Raw genomic sequence first — 22,165 nt, forward strand, 5'->3', positions numbered from 1 at the left:
CGATAACTAATCTATATGGCTAGTACTGTAAAACCAATGTATTGCTCTCTCGTGACATGGTTCACGGTTTTTAGTATGATTTAATATAAAGAATATCTGGATTTAGCTTCTTTATACTAACTATTACCCTGGTGGTGGTTCATGAAGTTTACGATGTCCAAGATGGCTTCATTTATTAATCCATAAATAAGTAGATCTTGTTTTCTGCAGTTGGTACAGACTATAATAGACACATTTTCTGCTCTGTTTTAATGAAGAGGTTTATGAATTAGAGAATAAGTGCTCAGATTATCATCATTAGTCTCGAAGTAAGTAATCCTTTGTTTTCATCAGTCAAGGATGACAGGCTTGTTTATCTCTGTTGCAGCCAAGACAGCTTTAACTCACTGTCTAGGTCTTTCAAATCTCCAAATTTATAGGTAGCAAAATATGCTAGTAGTAAATTCAAAAATCTGCTATCAAAAGTGCTCTGAATTGTATATATACACACACACACACTTACAGAATTGATGGAAGCAGAGTCTATTTTACTTTCAGAAATACTTCATTTATTACTATTATGATTTTGCCCACTTTGCATCATTAAGTAAGATACGAAACAACTTACAAACAGGTCTGAATGTGTTTAACCTGAAAGACTGCTCGGGAGCCTCTACTGTGAGGAAGAACTTGTGTTGATTTTTGTTGTTCTGAAATTTGTCTGACCAAATCTGTTTTTAGCCTTCTGTTTATTTCTAAGGTTTCTAGCAAATTAGTTTACCTTTTTCACAAACGTAAAAAGAAATTACAGTTTTTATGATTGTTCTAAATTAAATGTCATGCTTGTAATTGTCTTAAATTTTGTAATGATGAAGTTCCAACAGTTTCAGTCATTGATTACATATTTAAAAATTGATTATGTTAACATACTGTATGTACAGAAGTTAACCATACCAACAGTTTAGTTTATCACAGTAAATAGCACTGTTTAAGTCAGTGAGATCAAGTTAGTAATAAAAACTTAAGTCTAACTGAGATTCTGTGATGATGTATCGAGTTCTAGAAATACAGTTAAAATCTTCTATTTTAAATTAAGTCTTGGTATAATATTTGAGTAAGAATAAGCTGATAAATTAATATTTTAATTACTAAGTATGAAGTTGAAACTTTTCAAAGATATATTAACATTTTAAGGAGTTTGCTATGTATATATATGTGTCAGTTGTTGCATGATAACTCAATGTTTATTTATCATACTCTATTTATATAAATTTATTAAGTGATAATTAGTTTTAGAGTTTTTAAAACAGATACAAAGAAAAGTAATAATATTTTGATATTATATTTTAATTGCTGTCCAGAAGGTTTGTATACTGTTTGTGTAGTTACTCATGTTTTAAAATAATTAATAAAGAAGGAACATTTGTATACAGTGCTTGTGTGCATTGCACATTCATGTACACTTATTACACGTTTCATGAACATGACCAAAAGTGAGAGCTCTGTGTTTCAAAAATCATGTCATGAACAGTTATATAACTACTTATGTTTTTGTTTAAATCATGTCATGAACAGTTATATAACTACTTATGTTTTTGTTTAAATCATGTCATGAACAGTTATATAACTACTTATGTTTTTGTTTAAATCATGTCATGAACAGTTATATAACTACTTATGTTTTTTTTTAGTTTCTACATTTTGTTTTTATTATTAAATTGGGAATTTTTGTAAAATTAAAAGATAAAGGTTTGTGAAGAAAGAGAGTTTTTTATTTATTGAAAGACTTAAACAGACAGTAATATTTATCAAACATGTTCAGTTTGAGTAAGAAAGGAATGAAAACAGTAATATTTATCAAACATGTTCAGTTTGAGTAAGAAAGGAATGAAAACAGTAATATTTATCAAACATGTTCAGTTTGAGTAAGAAAGGAATGAAAAGTGAAATTTTGTTGAACCTGAAACAGTCGAGAGAAGTAATATGTGAAATGTTGGAGTGAACTATTTATTGGTTTAATTACATACAGAAATACATGAAGGTTTGATTATATCATTATTGAAGTAATTTGTAAATATACTACTAAAAAGAATCTAGTTTTAAAGGAAATAACTCATTTGTTTCAATAAAAAAAGGATACCATTTATAATACATAGAAACATTACAGTTGATGTCAGTATAACCAAACAGTTTTCCAGTGCAAGTACTTCCCAGGAATACCATCTCTTAGAAAATATTCACTTTTTATTAATTTTTACAATCAGGTATCAATACCATAACTACTACAAGCTCAAACAGCTGTTCGTAGAGTGGCGTTCCTGCTAGTAATCTGAATTTTAAAAGGTTTTTAGTTTATATTGTAAACATTTAACATATATGATCTTTAATAAATAAATTATATATATATAATTGATAAAAATATTGAAAAGTTTGTTTTTATGAACTGAAATTATTATTTGGAAGTTAAAATAGTTCAATTTTCTTTGTAATTATTCCTCAGGAATGATTTATATACATTGAATATATTTAAAATAGGCTGAGTGACTTTCAAAGGTTTTCATATATCTTTGTAATTTTCATTTTAAAAGGCCGAAAAGTTGGTTTTGAATGATTTTCCGAGGAAAATACTTGAACTAGACATAATTTTACAAGTAAGTGTGTTTCAGTGTTTTTTATTACTATTTATATAGTAATACATTTCATCAAGAGATAAGCTTATTTACTACTTTAAACATAAGATTATTTCTTGTGTTTTTATTACATCTTCTAGGTTTATATAGATGAGGTATGGAAATATAAAATCCCAATTGTGTGTACGTTGTCTCATTGAAATTAACGAAGAGTTAATGTAGTTAATTTTATTGTATAAGTTGTCCAGATCTCTTTATGTGGGAATAATCGTTTCAGTTGTAACAGATTTTTGTTTTTCTTGTGAGTTCTTGTGTTAAACACAAATTAGCAGTTTTCTATCAAGACGAACAGAGGATACATTTACTGTTTAATGTACATACAGATATATTCATATGTATGTGTAAAATAATGCATTTACCTGTAGTCCAAAACATATTGTGCCATTTTGTTATTACGTGGTTGTTTGAAATAAAAAATGATTACCAGAACTAGGAAAATGTTTCTATATTGTATTATCTTTCCTTTAAGTATTCAGTTGAACATAGTTTTTGTTTATAAATATGTGCATACATTATCTCTAACCCTTTTAATACTTTGCCCATCACATGTTAGTGATAAAGTGGGAAAGAAGTAACTGGAATAATTTTTGGGAGACTTAAAATAGAATTATTAATAAATATTAACTTGTATGGATTGAAATTGGAGTACATTGTTTGATTTCAACTTCATATGAGAAATTCCGGCACTTGGCTTGTTCAGTTTTTTACTCAGTTGATTACATTTTTAAGGTTTGGAAAAGGAAGTGTATATTTTTATTTAGTGGTCTGTTACAGCGTTGTCATAAATATTTTCCTTTTTATTTATCAGTTTAAGTATTTAAAAGCTATGTTCAAATAACTGAATACTGTTCTAAGACAATATATATGAAGGAAAATATTTCTCTTCAGTAATTTGTTTAAATTCATGTAACCTGTTTACCTGAACAACATTGTATGTAATTTGTTTCAATTCATGTAACCTGTTTACCTGAACAACATTGTATGTAATTTGTTTAAATTCATGTAACCTGTTTACCTGAACAACATTGTATTTTTTCAAGAGTGATCAGTTCAATGTGAAAAACCTGAAAACACTTCACGTAGACCTAAATATTCCTGTTCCTGGAGCTCCGTGTTCTAACCACGAACTGGAGGAGGTTAGTCAAAATAACTTATTTGTTAGTAGGTTTAGGGTTACAGTTGATTAATATGTTGTGGTGGCTCAGATATCTTTTTCTTGTGCACTAGATATACAAAACATCCTATACAATATGAGATGCACTTCTTAGAATTTGGCTGTCCTGCCAGGTGGTTAGGGGGCGCTTGACAGGTTCAAATACCCATCACACAATACACGATCATTCCTTTCAGCTATGGGGGGTGTTATAATGTGATGGTCACTCCTGCTATTAGTAGGTAAAAGAGAAGTCCAACAGTTAACAGTGAGTGACAAGGACTAGCTGCCTTCCCCCTAATTTTACATTACTAAATTAGTGATTGGTAGCGCAGATAGCCCTCGTGTAGCTTTGCGCAAAATTTGAAAAACAAACAGTTGAACAGTTGCTTTTAAATATGTGAAGAACTCCAACATGTATCCTACTAGTTGTACATAAATAATAATATTAGATTATAAGAATTTCTGTAATTGTAACTTTATTTATCAAAACAGTAGTTATTTAGTGAGACAAGAACATAAGTTGTAAATTCTCTAAGTTATTCTTAGATTAAAAGTTGCTTAAAACAATAATATTATGCATATCCTAAGAAATATTATGTTATAAAGAACCTTTAAAAACCTGTTAAAATTTGAACTGGGATCAGATGAGTTTTGACTTGTATTCATCCTTGTCAGGCTTGTTCTAAGCCACATTTTCATTAGACTCGAATGTTTCCAGTCTCTTTGGTTGTTTGATAAGGATGATCGTGGGTAAATACTGAAGCTCTGCATTGATGAAATCATATTCTAAACTAAATATATGAAGTATAACACCATTCTGTGTAGTTCTTGTAAAGTTTCCAAATAGCATTAGTTCTTCCATGGCTGTCTTGACAAAACTGTTTAATAAAAGCCACTTTTAAATATAGGTAAAATAAATACTGACCAGAGAAGTAGTTATGTTTGTTCAGTCATTTACATTTCAGAAAACTAATATAAGATTAATCCTTTATTATTTTTTTTTACAAAACTTGATTTTAAAATATTTGAAATAGAAACAATATACCAAATTTTCATTTACGTGCAGCTTTGAACAAGATTTGTACAAATGAAATGTTTAAAAATACTGATACCAAACTTTAAATAAAGCAGGTTCAAAATTTGTAATTTTAAAACCTGTCACATTTTTAATGAAATTAAACTATAATATAGTTCTCAGGTTGCCCTGCTATATATGTATGCTTTCATAATGTAACTTACACTGGCTTGTTTTTTTCTATTACAGTTTCCATCAAAAAGGAGAAAATTTACCTGCATTGATAATGACAAGTGTGGTAAGCCTTTCATACGCATTTCATAAGCAAAAGTATTTGTAAACAGAATTCATGTCAGCATTAAAGTTTATGTAAAGTCATTGCATTTGTTAACTCGCGTTCACAATTTTATTGAACTATTATTCAAAAGTTACTACTCAAAACGATTGCAAAAGAGAGACTGTTCACAACATCTCTTATGAATGTGCACATTGAAGAAATAAAAAACTTGAACTTTGGTGGTTGTCATCTGGGGTTATGAGCAGTGGAAGTGGTTTCACATATTCTAATACATGAATACTTACTGCTATTACTATACTTCTCTATTAGTATAGAGTGTTTTATAATGACAACCTAACAAGTCACTGCATTGTTTTAAATTAGTGAGCAACAAAACATACAAACAAGGTGCCTGTGTCATTTAAACTTGTATTATTTGAGAGAGCACTCTTCAGTATGTGGCTGAATAGTTGACTGGAGAAATTTTCATGTTTCCACATGTGTACAAGGGTATAATAACTACATGAAATGCATGATTCACTCTGTGTAGAATTATTAATACATTAATAATGAATACCGTAACAGAAGAGTTCCATGGATCCTGAACGTTTGAGAACCACTGATCTATGTGCCATTATGCCAGAGGAAGAGACTGTGTATTAAGTTTGTGTATTGTGAGAACCACTGATCTATGTGCCATTATGCCAGAGGAAGAGACTGTGTGGTAAGTTTGTGTATTGTGAGAACCACTGATCTATGTGCCATTATGCCAGAGGAAGACTCAACTGTATTGTGAGAACTGCTGATCTATGTGCCATTATGCCTGTGTAGTAAGTTTGTGTATTGTGAGAACCACTGATCTATGTGCCATTATGCCAGAGGAAGAGACTGTGTAGTAAGTTTGTGTATTGTGAGAACCACTGATCTATGTGCCATTATGCCAGAGGAAGAGACTGTGTAGTAAGTTTGTGTATTGTGAGAACCACTGATCTATGTGCCATTATGCCAGAGGAAGAGTGTATTGTAGTAAGTTTGTGTATTGTGAGAACCACTGATCTATGTGCCATTATGCCAGAGGAAGAGACTGTGTAGTAAGTTTGTGTATTGTGAGAACTGCTGATCTATGTGCCATTATGCCAGAGGAAGAGACTGTGTAGTAAGTTTGTGTATTGTGAGAACCACTGATCTATGTGCCATTATGCCAGAGGAAGAGACTGTGTAGTAAGTTTGTGTATTGTGAGAACTGCTGATCTATGTGCCATTATGCCAGAGGAAGAGACTGTGTGGTAAGTTTGTGTATTGTGAGAACTGCTGATCTATGTGCCATTATGCCAAAGGAAGAGACTGTGTAGTAAGTTTGTGTATTGTGAGAACCACTGATCTATGTGCCATTATGCCTGTGTAGTAAGGGAAGAAACTGTGTAGTAAGTTTGTGTATTGTGAGAACCACTGATCTATGTGCCATTATGCCAGAGGAAGAGACTGTGTAGTAAGTTTGTGTATTGTGAGAACCACTGATCTATGTGCCATTATGCCAGAGGAAGAGACTGTGTAGTAAGTTTGTGTATTGTGATTATGAACCACAAATCCACCTAACCGATAGCACTGTAAACCTTTAGGAGAAGCCGGAAAAGTGTGGAAACCACTTGTGAAGATTGAAATTATAACAGAAAAAACCTCAGCTGTGTGGATAATGTACTAGGATTCTTTAAGATGACTAAAGACAGATTACAAGTTGTTGTAAACACAGAAACAATGGCTTTTTTTATTATATCTCTAATTGAGTTATTAATCAAACCACCCCATCAGTGTGATGACAGTTAATAGATGGAAGCAGTTTCATCAAAAACGTAGCATGAAAACAAGTTAGCAGCTAGTTGTCAAAATGTTACTTGTGTGTGATTTGATTTATGTGATCTTATAAGTTAGATCACCTTGACAGTGATTGAGACTGGTCATCACAACCTTACCTTAAGTACTTGGTGAACTTGTATTGTTGTCACAAAGACACTTTGAAAAATAGTTACATTATATGTAGCAAGATGTGACATGAATAATAAAAGTTAGCTAATAATATAAAGTTGTGTCTCACATTAGTTATTGTAAAATTGTGTCTCAGGTTAGCTAATAATGTAAAGTTGTGTCTCAGGTTAGCTAGTAACGTAAAGTTGTGTCTCGGGTTAGCTGGTAACGTAAAGTTGTGTGTCAGGTTAGCTGATAATAGGGTTATTAACAACATTATAATGTGGAACAAAACATCTCTTTACTGACTATGATAAAACTTGTATTTTGATGTAAATATAGGCCTATTATTTACTAACAAACTATGATAGAACCTATTAATCGTACCTATTTCAGCTCCTGTTTCATAAGTCCACAAAAATGAAACGTAACTGTTTTTAATGTTACAAGTATCATGTATATAATTTTGACACTGTAGTTTATTTTAGTGTAACAGTTTTTTTAAAAGTATTTGTTAGTTGTTGAATTCAAGATTTTGATAACATGCTTAGGGACAAAAGTCTTTGCTCTGCCTTGTGGACCTGCAGCAGCTAACAGGTTCATCAGTGCGATGATAGATGTAGTGAAGCCATGTGTCAAAGACTTAGTGGAAGATACCAATAAGGTGATATGTGTGAACACTGTTACATCCTAGTTTAGTTCTGTGCATGTCATTTCTATATGTAATAAAGTGCCTTGAAAGCTGTTGTAAAAGAAATTAAACAGTGACTGTACCAAACCTTATAAATATTTGAGATTTTGGTTTCATAGTTTGTACTTTTACAACTTAAAGATTAAATAATATTTCGGGTATTCAACTTCTTAGCCTTATTATATGAGTATTTCGTGTATATTATTACATGTATATTTCATTCTTTCATCACACGTCATCTTAGTTGTTGTCTGCGAACCTGAAAATAAACTCATCTGTTTTTTATAAACGTTTCAGTTGAAGATGTGGATCCAGTTCATGATTCCTCGTATCGAGGACGGAAATAATTTTGGTGTTTCTGTTCAGGTATGTGTGTGTGTGTGTCTTGTTGTTCTCTTGGTTATAAATGATCAATTTTTTTTATTGGTTTTCCCAAACAAATAAATGTTGTCTCTCTACAACAAAGTTACTCCAGTGGTGTTTCTTAATGGCTTCTAATATGCTATAAATTCTAGAGGTAATAGTTCTAAGTCTGTAGTGATGAATTTAGTCAATGAATAGTTAATGGATCCATCTGTGAGCATTCAAAAGTTAAAAAAGAAAATTATTTCAAATTATAGGAAGGCTTTGACAATGTTGAACAAGTGTTGGATATTGAGGATATTGTCAGACGTAAATATTAATTTAACTCACTAAACAAATGCAGCTCTTTGTTTTGAAATGTAACTTGTGTGTTATTTGGTGTATTTAAAGGTTAAAATATATTTAGTATTACTGAACTCAGTCAATCTTGTTCCCAGTGGTAAGTTTGAAATCTTAAAGTACTACAAACTAAGTTGTTATATGTGGGATAGGCTTAACACAGCCAACTGTCTAGCTTTGCACTTAGCAACAAAGTGTCAGTATAAAGCACTGATATTTGAATAAACTGAATAAACAATTTTCAGATGTGCTCATAGGAAAGGATTTAAAGAACAGAAGGTATCTTTATGTCAAAATAATATAAAATTAATAATCCTTTCATTTTTCTGCAAGAAAAGTTTTTTTAATTGTTACAACTTTTAGGTTCAAATGGTAGGTTCAAATCATGAGTTTTTCTAAATCATAGTATTTTCTAACTTTCTATTTTGAATATAAGTTGAAAAATTGAAGGAAAATGTTTTTTTTAACTTTTAATTATTTTGATTTACACTGTTATTTGTAAGTTCTGAAAGTTTTTATGAATAGGTAATTTTTTTAATTATGCTGTACATTGTAATACCACCTAACTTCAGGACTCTGTATCTAAGGGTTACTGTTTCTTATTGTTTAACATTACTGAATAATTCTGTTAGATAAATGGCTTTAAGAACAGTTGTTTTTAGATTTTCTTTCTTCAGCTTCATTAGTGTTTATGTTTGAGCTCCTATTGTGATAAAACGTTTTTAGTTTCAATATTTATGTAAAAATAAATACAATGCCTATTTAAAACAACATGACCACTTCTTACAGTATAATTTCTACATGTATTCCATTCTACCAGGAAGACACCTTAGGAGAGATCAGAACAGTAGAAAGTGAGGGTGCTTCCTACTTTGACCAACTATCTCGATATTATATGACCAGAGCTAAAATTGTCTCAAAAGTTGCCAAGTATCCTTATATCGTAAGTAGATTTCTCTTCCATAATTAAAAAATTCCATTGGTATTTTCTGAGATTTTAGGTACAACATATTACATTATTTAGTAACAAAGTAGAAAATTTTTCACTTGCTACAAATTATCAACTGTTGATCACATATATACATTTTCTTACAACAGACAATCCTGACTCGTTATGTGGGAATGTATTTCAGTAAAGAGATTGTGTGAAACATTTTAAATCGTATGAAACTGTCAACATGTGTAGGGAAAAAGAATGATTGACATTACAGCTCACTTCTTTAAATCATGGCTAATACTCATGTTTTCGTAGAAACGGTCTAACAGTAGTAAATAACTGGGCATTGGAATAGTTACAGTTGATAATGAAGGAAATGGGTGAAACTTACAGGCCTAGAATATTGTTTTTGTAAGATGTGAGTAACGTCTGTGTAGGGGTGAAAAATTTCAGTATACAGCGAGAATAGTGCAAATGTTATAATCAAAGATATGCCAGTTTACAAATATGTTTCCACTGTTTCTTAGCATTGAACAACTAAACTAGCCCAGAGATATTGGGAATACGTTAAAAGGTTCATAGCAGTACCGTGGTGGGTACAATAGTTCTGTTATCATACCATCAAGAGCTCTTCACTCAAATCAACCTCTAGACTATATATCCTCTTAGGATTATTAAGTTATCTTTTCACAAAATTTTCTGAACTTTTTGGCATAAATTGGTGGTTTTTCACAGTTTTATTTGAAAAATATAAAAGACAGTTGGGAAATAGAACGGGAACTCTAAAGAAATCAGTTTAATTGTATTTTTAGTTGTAGCTTTTTGTATAATAAAACATAGTTTTACAGAACTATATATATCTGTATGTGTGTTTATTATTGTTAAGAAATTTTTAAACATCCAATGTTATTGTAAATCACTTTGTTCAACCATTAGGAGGATTACAGACGAACGGTTGACGAACTTGATGAAAAAGAATACATAGGACTAAGACTGGTGTTGAATGAAGTCAGAAATCATTATGTAAGTTTTGCTGGTTTTTAAAATGTACAAAACTAGCTAGAAACAAGTGTACTGTACAATATTTTATGTACAGTTGGTTTTAGTTTGTGTTCTTAATAGGATTTAATACTAAACAAAATTTTAAAATGAACAATGAAAGTGTCCAGTTGAGGGATGCTATTGGGCTAATTTACTAAAATTGTTGGAATTTCCATTGTGTAAGACAATGACATATCCCTTAAAATGTTTTTTTGATATCATTGAATAAACTGTTCAGATACTAATTTTCTAATCAAAACTGGTTACTGTGCCAAGGTAACTGTATATAAACACATTGAAATAATTTGAGTTTTAGTCAACAAAAATAAAGCTAAGAAATATTTGTTCTACTTTCCTCTTTCCAGGCTACACTTCATGACGTCATCACCAAAAACATGGAAAAAATTAAGAGACCAAGGTCGTCCAATAGTGAAACTATGTATTAAATGTGGAATAAACTGATCAGAAAGTCTGAAACTTTGAGAGTACTTTCTGTATTTCTCCACTTGTACTTTTGAAGATACTGTTTTTTATTTGAAAGTCATAAATAAAGACAATGAATGTAAAAGAAAACTGCTAAAAGAATCATTCTAACTAAAGTACGTATTTTTTTTAAGTAAGAATTAACAGTTTAAAGTTACTCGCTCCACACTGAAATTCTAATTTCAACCCATATTTTATTATACGTTCTCCATGCATTTTTAATTGTCATAAGAGTCTAACTCAAAGAATTTTTTTGTGGCTATTTCTCGTGCTCTCACTTAAAATTTAACTGTTTTTATAGGATGTGTAGGTACTTGTTTTCCTCACACAAAAAATATATCTTTGCACAGTGTATTGTAATACTGTTTGGAAAATTCTCAGTAATTGTTTGTTGTATTAAAAGTGTTAAGACAGTTGGTTGTATATTTATATACACAACAGGAGGGAATAATTACTGGATATTTTTGATATAAAAATACTGATTATTTATTTGTGCATATTTTTATAGGTCATTCAGTACATAGATTACTTTAGAAACCAGATCATAATATTGAAAATGTTATAATGAATGTTTGAGGAACTGTAGGAATATACTTTATATTTTTTTATACAGATTTTAACTGTTGCAGAAATTCTGTAAAATATGTGAAGTTCAAGTTATACTCATTTTTACGTGAACATTTCTGATGGCATTTTGTGGTATAGGTGGTGATGGGAGGGATGCCTGAAAGAGGATATTTTATCGTAAGGCTTTACAACTTGTTTCCCCTTTCCTAAACTAAGTATCTTGGATTTTCCCTGGCAGTTACATTTTTGTTTCATTTTTAAATTTTAGTCGGCATAAAATATTACATTTACAAGCATATAAAAGTAAATTTCAGTCAACTTAGTGTATTATATTTACAGGTATATAGTCCCTCGGTGTGGATTTCTGTATGTGGTGAGGGGACCTCCCAGGGAAGGTTCTGTTCTTTCAGTTTACCTCCTTTGAGATCTAAACATCCACCCACGTGTTTGCTGTGCGTGGTGACCCGTGTAGGGGAGGAGAGGATCCTGGTGGTTGAGGGGTCCAACCCTAACACATTACTTTGGGCTTGAATTCCTGTAGATGGGCAGTCTTGGGGTTACCCTCCTTGGGTCAATTGCTGGTCTTCTTGGGCTAGGGTCAACCAAGTACCAGTGTTGGATGTTGTCGACAGGTGTTGTGGACACTGTATCTGATGCTGGTGTTTGGATATAGTGCTCACAAAACTCTGGCACTGTTGCAGTGTCCTTGTTTGGCATTGTAGTGCATCTCCTCATAGGGCTTCATGGTGGATGGGTTCAGTGGGAACTGAAATATTCCTTTTTTTATAATGGATCCTCCAAATAAAATCTTTAAAAAATAGTGAAAAACAGTCCATAGGTAAATGATCACGTCTTGAAGATTCTGAGCAACAATCTTCAACATCTGTAACACCTGTTGTACTTCATTTTTTGTAATACGTTCTCTTTCCGACAAACCTTTAGGGCAAATGTCTCTCTTTTTCATTCAGAAGGGACTTGCTGGTTCTCCAAAGTCAGTAAAGATGCTTCGATCTAGTGACATATTGGTGAAAACATCCACATCTCAACACAGTGAACTCCTCTTGCATTTAAAGGCAATTGGGGATGCACCTATTGAGGTTACACCTCATGCTACTTTGAATTCATCTCAAGGAGTTACTGTTGAGAGGGATTTGAAGAACATCCCAGCATTGGAGATTCTTGCTGGTTTCTCCACTCAAGGAGTTTCTGCAGTGAGGCGCATCTCCACTCAAAAAGATGGAGTTATGATGCCGACCAATGCCCTCATACTGACATTTACTGCTGCTGCACTTCATTCCACAATTACAGTGGGAGTGCAGACAGATCTCTCTGTGCCTCCAAAAGAATCATTCTCAAAACAAATGAAAAAATCTTTTGACCTTCATGGTTAAAAATGTTGATGAATCAACTTCAACATTCGTCTCTGTTCCTCCCATACATTCCAACAAACCCCAAGATCCACATCATTTGGTTTCAAATACAGACATTTCTTCAGATACATATTTTTCTCTCACCCCAAGTTGAAAAACAATCATTCATTCACGTCCTCAGTCACTGGAATCCCCTTCCAACAACAAAGACCTGCCCAATCGACTCAGGGTAGGATCCATGGAGGTCAATAGACCTCCCCCCAATAAGGACAGAAGGGAAAAAAGACGTGATCATAAACAGAAGGGTTCTCCACTCAATTTGCCAACACATAAATAAAAATGGCCACCTTGATACAATGGAACTGTCAAGGTTTACGTTCTAATCTTGATGATATCAAAACACTGATTGCTTCCTACCATCCTGTATGTCTTTCCTTACAGGAAACATTCTTGAAACTTGCTGATATAGTCATCTTTTGGCAGTTTTCTTTGTACAAAAATGACAGGCTGTGTGATGGACGAGTGCCTGGAGGGGTGGCACTGTTGGTTTATCAGCATATGCTCACCCTGTCTTTGTCACTCAACATAGCCTTGGAAGTCCTACCCATCCGTGTTTCCTTGGGTTATACCATCACTGTTTGTTCTCTTTACCTGTTGCCTGGAGAGACACATGATCAATCAGACCTTGATGCTCTCATTGAACAGTTGCTGTCTCCCTCTTTAATCCTGGGGACTTTAATGGACATAATTCCCTCTAGGAAAGTGCTCATATTGATAGGGAGGGGTTGCTCTGTAGAGCATATGCTCTCTGATCACAACTTTTCTCTTTACAATACTGGTTCTTCTACTTATTTCCATGCACCTAGTCAGTTCTTTACCGCTATTGATCTCTCGGTTTGCTCCCCTTCACTATTCTCCCATTTTTCATGGAGGGTTGACAATAATCCATGAGGCAGCAATCATTGAGAAAGACTGGTCATGGTTGATGTCACCCAACCTGCATACCCTGGTGGAAGCTGTATCAAGCAAGCTGGCCTTCTTTCACTGCTCTCGCAGAACTTGATCCTGCCATTATCTGTAAGCCATCAGTAGCTGACTGTGTGACAGCAGTAACTGATTGTATTATACAGGTAGCTGCTCAGTGTATTCCTAAAACCTTGACATGTTTTCCACGATATCCTCGTCTGTGGTGGAATCCTGCCTGCCACATGGCACGGAAAACTCAAAAATGGGCCTGGAGTACTTTCCGTAAATATCCCACACTTTCACACCACATTCCTTTCCAGCAGGCCCGTGCACATGCTCAGTGAGTAAAACATCAAAGCCAGAAAGACTCTTGGATTAAGTTCACAACCAGCACATTTTTTACCACCAGTTACAAAGTCATATGGGACTTTGGAATATAATTCTGTCCCCCTCTCAATCTTGCTCTTTGATGGTCAGGAAGTATCTGTTGCCCAAAGCATCGCTGACACTTTAGGTGAAAGCTTTTGTTGGGTATCTAGCACTTCTGCTTTTTCCTCCACCTTCTTGGCCATCAAGACTTGGGCAGAACGATCATCTATTTCCTTTCGAGCTGATTGTCTCTATGACTATAATTGTCCCTTTACACTTTGGAACTCAAACTGGCCCTTCATCAGTCTGGCAGTACATCGTTTGAACCTGATGATGTACACTGTGACATGCTGCACCATCTATTTCCTGCTTCTCTTGCTATTCTTTTGATTGTTTTTAACTGGATCTGGCAGGAAAATGTATTTCTGATGCTTGACACTAGGCTATTGTCGTCCTACCTTTCTCTAAGCATGGGAAGGATCCCAAGATTTCTTCGAACTACTGTCCAGTTGCTTTGATGAGCTCTCTCTGTAAGACCTTAGAGAAAATGATTAATGCTCGTCTTGTTTGGTTCCTTGAATCAAACAATCTCCTCTCGCCCACCCAATGTGGGTTCCGAGGACAGAGCTCCACTGTGGACCACCTGATTCGACTTGAAATGTCAGAGAAGCCTTATATGAATATTCTTTGACATTGAGAAGGCTTATGATACAACATAGAGATATGGGATTTTGTGAGACCTCCATACATATAGGTTACGTGGCCATTTGCCCATTTTTATTTCAAAATTTTTAATGGACAGGAGATTTTGAGTTTGTGTGGGTTTGACACTTTCCCGTTCTTTTCTACATGAACTTGGAATCTCTCAAGGCTGTGTTCTGAGTGTCACACTTTTCAGTATAAAGATTAATGCTAACACTGAACAGCTCTTACTATTGCAAATGGGCTCTATGTCGACATCTTTCACATCTCATGTCAGTCATTGAACATAAGATATATTGAGCAGCAGCTACAGACTGCCCTCAATCATTTACTGAAGTGGACCACAGCAAACGATGTTAACTTTTCTCTCTCTAAAACCGTTTGCATGCACTTTTGCCACCAACAGGGTATTCACCCTGATCATGAACTCTATATTGGTGAAGCAGACCTTTATACACACATCAAGCAGCTACAGGTCAAATGAACAAGAGCACTGAACAACCTCTGTGTCCTCTCTTCCACCACTTGGGGAGCAGATCGATGTTCTATACTAAAAATATATCATGCTCTTATTCAGTTGAAACTCGACTGTTGATCATTGATCTATGGCTCTGCCAGGACTTTGGCCTTGAAGATGCTGGACCCTAATCATCATCAGGGACTTTGGCTCTGCACTTGGGCTTTCTGCACTTACCCAGTTCAGGGCTTATACATAGTCTCATGAACGTTTTTTGCACATTTGCCGTTTGCAACAGTTTTACTATATGCTTCTAAACTTCGTTCCTTAACAAAGCATCCCACCTGGGGATGTGTTTTCCTTCCTCGGTGGGCCATACTTTATCAGAACAGACGATCTGCCATTGCTCCTTTTGGCCTTCGTATCCAGGTGCAGTTGGATGAATTGGGTCTGTTCTTGGATACCATTGCTGTATCCACTGGTCAGCCTATCCAACCATGACTTTTTACAGTCCCCAAATGTGACCTATCTTTAAGTCATCTGAGAAAAGTAGACACTCTCAATTGGAAATACTGGCTGTTATTTGCTGAATATCTTTCGAACCATCCTTCCATTCCTATTTATACAGATTGTTCGTACTCAGGTGACCATGTGGGCTCTGTCATTCTTTTTCTGGTTTGGTGGTTGTGCACATAATCCCCTCTACAGTTTCTGTGTTCATTACTGAACTGTACGCCATTTATCTTGCCCTAAATCACATAGAAGCTAAGCAGTGCTCAAACTACACTAAATCGCTCAGTTCTCTACTGGCCCTGGAATCGCTTCACATTAGTTCACACCCTGTTCTCGCCGATATTAAAAACCGACTGGCCCATTTCTCTTTAACATATACTTCTATCCAGTTTTCCTGAATACTGCGCCATGTTGGTATTCGCGGGAACAAGCTTGCAGACACCTAAGCTAAAGCTATCTGCTCTGGCACTATCACTGCTGTGCCTGTTCAATACGTGAACTATGGTCCTTATTCAAGGCTCGGTACTGTGCCAGATGGCAGTCGACTTGGAGTGAACAACGTGAAAACAAGCTTTTCCAAATAAAACCCTATATTAGACTTTGACCGTCTTGCTTCCGATAGGATCGAAAAGAGGAAGTTGTTCTAACTAGACCACGCATTGGTCACAGTTCGTAACCCATCGTTTTCTTTTATCTTGAATTTATGCACCAGTGTGTAGGCTGTGTAACACTCAGGTCACAATAAGCCACATTTTACTGTCTTGTCATCGTAATGACTCAACGACGGCACCATTTTAAAGATGATCTGTCCCAACGTTTATCCATAACGTTAGACAGTGTTATTGGTGATGGTGACAGTGTCCACCTTGGTAATGTTTTTAGTTTTTTAATGGCCGTTAATCTATTTAATGCCATTTAAGTTTTTTAATTTCTACATTAAACCTTTTTTAATGTGGCTCCCTTTTAAGAATCACAGTTCTTCTTGTTCAATTTGAAATTAGAAGCTGACCGTAACATAACTCAAAACCAGGACTGGAAAGGCCAACTTTAGGTGATTAACTTTGCTGTTTGAACTGGCAAGTTATAATTATAATTTTCCTACACGTCTTTTAAAACTTTTATTTCTTTACTTTTTGAAAATGGTCATAAAATCAAATAACTTGGAACCAGGACTTGAAAGGCCAACTTCAGGTGACTGATGGTGGTTTTTGTACTTACCTGTTAGTCTTCCTTGCGAGTTATGATCATTACAGTTATGCTAAAGAAAGTCCTTTACAACTTGTATTACTGTATTTTTTCTCTTACTGCTGTAGACTAGATGTAAACATTGGTTTTATTTGTTTTGTTTAAACTTTGTTTTGTGCCATAAAACCAACCAACCAACAAGTATATAAAAATTAAATTTCAGTGAGTACAGAATATTACACTTACAAGCACATAAAAGTAAATTTCAGTCGGTAAAGTGAATTGTGAGTTAAATACTAATTCTACAATGTTTGTGTTTAGACACAACAAAATTGTAATATTTATCTTTTATTATATCAAATTTATTGCTAAGAATTCAACGTTTTTTTTTAATAAGTTTATATTATTCCTCAACTTAATTGTAACCCATTAATGCTCACAGTTAAAAAAATAATTGAAATAATTTCTTTGAACTTTGAAAGTAAAAAAACTTTACTGATGTTTATCAATACCTGTGTTAAAGTTAGGCCTCATGTACAACAGCGAAGTTAATCCACTAACTTATTTTTCAAATTATCAAAGGGTAGTTTATCATTCTCTCCCCCCACCCCAGTTGAATTTTCGTTCACAGTTTAATACACTTGGAAAATCAATATTTACATATCAGTCGTTTGTTATAGTTATTTTGATAGCGCAAATATCGTTTCTGTTTAACAACCAAAGTCCAGTGAATTAGGAAAGAAGAAAAAATTATTGTTCGTATATTGGGAAAAATTACGATTTTTTAAACATATAACTAGACTTCCTCACACCACAGTGATCTGGGAATGAGATGCAATGTGTGGTAAAGTGATGAACCCTGTTCTTGGGAAGTATTGAAAAGGACTAAAAACGAAACTGAGGGAAAAACGTCGCGGAGGATTAAAACGATATTATAAGAAAATAGGGTTAATGGTTTGAATTTCGCGCGAAGCTACGCGAGAGTTTTCTGCGCTAGCCGCCCCTAATTTAGCTGTGTAAGACTATAGGTAAGGCAGCTAGTCGTCACCACCCATCGCCAACTCTTCGGCTATTCTTTTATCAGTGTATGAGATTGACCGTAACATTATAACACCCCCATAGCTGAAAGGGCGAGCATGTTTGGTGTAACAGGGATTTGAACCCGCGATCCTCGAATTACGAGTCCAGTGGCTTAACCATCTGGCCATGCTGGCTTGGGGGTGATGGATTTTAAAGAGATATAATTTAAAAACATTTTCATATGTCGTTTTGAAAAATTAAAATAGTATGAAAATTCCTTTACTTGGAAGTTTAAAGCCTGGACTGTGAAATTCATAAATTTTGAGGAGCCTGAACAGGTTTATTAAACATTTTAATTTCGTTTGAAATATAATATTCACTTGTGACTAAATCAAAGTTAATGCCTCTGGGATATGATGGAATTGGAATTTACAATTCGTTAAACTTAAATCAAAGCTGCAAAACCCCAAGGAATTGATATGATTGGTAGAACCTTAGGACAAATCGTATTTTTTTGTCGTTAGATTATAGGTAATAGAGTATTTATATTTGATTAATGTCCACCTAACTGGTAATGATATTTTAATACCGAACATAATGTATTTTCATTCATTTGTCTGAAGAGATTATTTCATTGGATTCGAAGCCGGTCACATTACACTATCAGGAAACTGGTATATTTTTGAGCGTGAGTGTTATTTATCATTCATGATGATTTTATAGATATTTTATTTTATATAAATAAACAAGATAAAATTGTTTATACTTTTAAACAGGAGGAAAAAGGTTTTCACATTGCACATATTTTTTATTTCCGATAAAATAGAAAAACTAATGTTGAACATTTATATAAAATCATACTTACAATCTTCACCAAGAAACTCAGAGGAGCAGAAACTAGAACAACTTTGTGTGGCTGAAAATGACAGCTATCATTATTGGAAATTACTCGAATATGGAAAGAACTATGATAATGGAAAAGGTTCTGAAGAAAAACAACATTTAATGGCATGACGTTTCGGCGTATCTAACTGTTGTGTTTCACGTCAACTATAGTTCTATGGAAATGTCTTAGAACCAAGAATTTCAGTGTTGTTTATAAATATCCCAGCTTCTTTAAAATTTCTTCCTCTCGAACATGTCTGTGCCTCAAAATAAAAAACAAGGAATCTATATAGTTCTATGTAAATGTTGTGACAAAGAATGTTGGTGAAACGGTTTCATATTTCTCTTCACGGCATTGTATGTTTACTTATTATCCAAAATATTCATAATAAAATAAATATATATCAGATACTTTTACACAAGTGTGGTTAAAGACGAACTTTTAGAAGTGCACTGATGACGATGAAAAACATGATGAAATGTTACAACGACACTGATGTTAAATATTCCATTCATCAGTTTTGGTGTTAAAGACATCGAGACTGATAATGGTTAGCAATGTAATTTACAAAATGCTTCGTCAATAGTTTAAATGCTATTATCTTTTTTTTTTTTTTCCTTTTGGCACACTTGTATCAGGTTTCATAAACTTTAATGTACTTAGCTACACATCGATAATATAAAAGTTTTTCAGTTTGAACTACACTACATGGCCAGGAATATGTGAAGACCCCTTCTTATGAGTGGGTTCGACTATGTCAGCCACGCCCATTGCTAACAGGTGCATAAAATCAACCAAACAGCCATGCAATCTCCATAGATAAACATAGGCAGTAGAATGGGTCATAGTGAAGAACTCAGTGACTTTGAACGTGGCACTGTCATAAGATGCCACCTTTCGAACAAGTCAGTTTGTCAAAGTTCTGCCCTGCTAGAGCTGCCTCGATCAATTGTAAGTGCTGTTATTGTGAAGTGGAAACGTCTAGGAGCAACAACAGCTCAGCCACGAAGCGGTAGGCTCACCGAACGGAACAGCCGAGCGTTAAAGCGCGTAAAAATCGTCTGTCCACAGTTGCAACACTCACAACCGAGTTCAAAACTATCTTTGGAAGCAACATCAGCACAAGAACTGTTCGTCTGGAGTTTCACGAAATGTTTCCATTTCCAGCTGCACACAAGCCATGCGCAATGCTAAGTGTCAGCTGGAGTGGTTGGTGTAAAGCACACCACCATTGGACTCTGGAGCAGTGGATAGGTGTTCTCTGGAGTGATGAATCACGCTTCACTATCTGGCAGTCAGACAGACGAATCTGTGTTTGGCAGATGCCATGAGAATGCTACCTGCCTGAATGTATAGTGCCAACCATAAAATTTTGTGGAGGAGGAATAATGGTCTGGGGCTGTTTTTCATGGTTTAGACTAGGTTCTTTAATTCCAGTGAATAGAAATCTTAATGCTACAGCATACAATGACATTCTAGAGAATTGTGTGCTTCCAACTTTGTAACAACAGTTTGGGGAAGGCTCTTTTTTGTTTCAAAATGTTCTAAAATCTAGTTAAAAGGCTTACCAGAAGAATGGAGACTGTTATAGCAACAAAGAGGGACTAACTCCATATGGTTATGCCCATGGTTTTGGAATGAGATGTTCAACAAGCACATATGGGTGTGATGGTCGGGTGTCCACATACTTTTGGCCATGTAGTGTATGTATTAGTTTGTTTTGTGTGAAATGACTGATTATATTGGTAAGAATTAAAACTCCATATTTCTAACAAACAACAATTTTATATGCTCCATTTGCTGCAATGACTTTCTTTCAACAGGATATTAATGAAAACTCCCCTCTCTATAAAACTCCATTGTTTGGAGAAAAAACCTCTTCAAAGGAATCAGCAATAGTCTCCTGATTCCTAAATGTTTTGTTCTGATAAAACAGCTCCAAGTGCCGGAAAAGGTGATAAACAGTTGGAAATAGATCGGGTGAGTATGGGGGGATGCTCCAAAATTCAATATTTCAATTCTGTCAGTTTTGAAATGGTAATTTGTGATCTGGTGATATATGATATGATATCTGGTGATATGGTGTCCGGAGTTATCTTGTAACAGAATTGGTCCATGTCTGTTTATCAAATTGTTGGCAGTAAGATCGTGCTGTAATTGTTTCACCTGGTGACAGAAAAGAGTAGTGAATAATTAATCTTGCAGACCATCACACTGTCACCATAACCTTTTTTTTTTTTTTTGGGTGCAAAGGCGGCTTCAACACATGTCTTGGAAATTCGCCTGCATCAAACCATTGTCCTCATCTCATCTGGTTGTCGTATAGGATCCACTTCTCTTCGCAGGTAAAGATTCGCTTCAAGAATGATTCCCTTTTGTTCCTAACCAATTTCTGCCCTTCCGACAATTCGTGTGGTACCAATTTGTCCATTTTATAACCTTTCCAATTGCAGCCACGTGACAGGAAACAGTTGTACTGGAAACTTCTAAGTCTGCTGAAAGCGCCCGAACTGCCGTTTATGCTATGGAACTGCTACTTCCATAGTAGCTCTTAAATCTTTCATCATTCACAATAGATTGAGGCCTCCCTCAAGGTTCATATAACCAAAACAATATTCTGGAACCAGTCAGTTGAGAAGTAGTCCCTTATATAAACATCAAATTGATGTTTTTAGTGGTCTCGGCCACATTTTTTCCAAATTTGATCTCATACAAAATAAGTAATCCCAATTCTTTTTAAGACATCATCTTCTATGTTTCCAAAGAAGCACAAAAAACAATTATAAATACAATTTGACTTGACAGACAAATGAAAATCACAGAATAGCATACAGTTAAATTACTGTATCCAACTTATCCCAATTGCAGACACTTTTCAACTAAACGAAGGTTGGCCATTTCGTATAAAACGACCTAATACTTCTTGCTGTAATATTTTCATTCGTATTTTACTTTTTCTTGAAACTTGATGGCGTTTTAAAAGTTCATTGCCTTCACCCGAATTCAATAGTTAATTCGCTGGTAGCACGCAAACCTTACTTGTACAACGACTTGTAAATTATTAAAGGTGTGGTGGGAACAAGATTCGTTATTTACTTTAAATATTCGCGAACCCCTAGTATTAGCATGAATCAGTAAACGCAAACTTATTTATTGTGTATAAATAAAACGTACGCGACACTTTTACCCACGCTTAA

The 22,165-nt window shown here is 34.4% G+C and overlaps 2 protein-coding genes and 1 long non-coding RNA gene across 22 annotated transcripts in view; 1 reads left to right on the top strand and 2 right to left on the bottom strand.

The window, feature by feature from the left end:
* Window positions 1-11,023, top strand: part of LOC143234566 (proteasome activator complex subunit 3-like) — a 33,992-nt gene extending 22,969 nt beyond the window's left edge. For both annotated transcript variants that reach the window (XM_076472027.1, XM_076472028.1), the window contains 8 exons: window positions 2,568-2,630; window positions 3,710-3,805; window positions 5,090-5,138; window positions 7,631-7,743; window positions 8,068-8,136; window positions 9,293-9,415; window positions 10,346-10,432; window positions 10,816-11,023. In XM_076472027.1, the coding sequence (XP_076328142.1) occupies window positions 2,568-2,630; window positions 3,710-3,805; window positions 5,090-5,138; window positions 7,631-7,743; window positions 8,068-8,136; window positions 9,293-9,415; window positions 10,346-10,432; window positions 10,816-10,896 (681 nt within the window). In that variant the 3' untranslated portion in view covers window positions 10,897-11,023. The remainder of the gene's footprint in view (window positions 1-2,567; window positions 2,631-3,709; window positions 3,806-5,089; window positions 5,139-7,630; window positions 7,744-8,067; window positions 8,137-9,292; window positions 9,416-10,345; window positions 10,433-10,815) is intronic.
* LOC143234563 (papilin-like) overlaps window positions 1-22,165 on the bottom strand; it is a 196,160-nt gene that overhangs the window by 116,260 nt on the left and 57,735 nt on the right. The window lies entirely within an intron of this gene.
* LOC143234572 (uncharacterized) overlaps window positions 1-22,165 on the bottom strand; it is a 28,548-nt gene that overhangs the window by 706 nt on the left and 5,677 nt on the right. Inside the window, exon 2 of one of the 3 annotated variants that reach the window (XR_013018713.1) lies at window positions 4,435-4,590. The exons of 1 other annotated variant lie outside the window; for it this stretch is intronic. This is a non-coding gene — a long non-coding RNA (uncharacterized LOC143234572). Of the gene's footprint in view, window positions 1-4,434; window positions 4,704-22,165 lie in introns of all 3 variants that reach the window. One more of the 3 variants, XR_013018714.1, reaches the window with a different exon arrangement.

This window comes from Tachypleus tridentatus, chromosome 12 (assembly GCF_004210375.1).
Source record: "Tachypleus tridentatus isolate NWPU-2018 chromosome 12, ASM421037v1, whole genome shotgun sequence".
In the NCBI taxonomy this organism is placed as follows: Eukaryota; Metazoa; Arthropoda; class Merostomata; order Xiphosura; family Limulidae; genus Tachypleus; species Tachypleus tridentatus.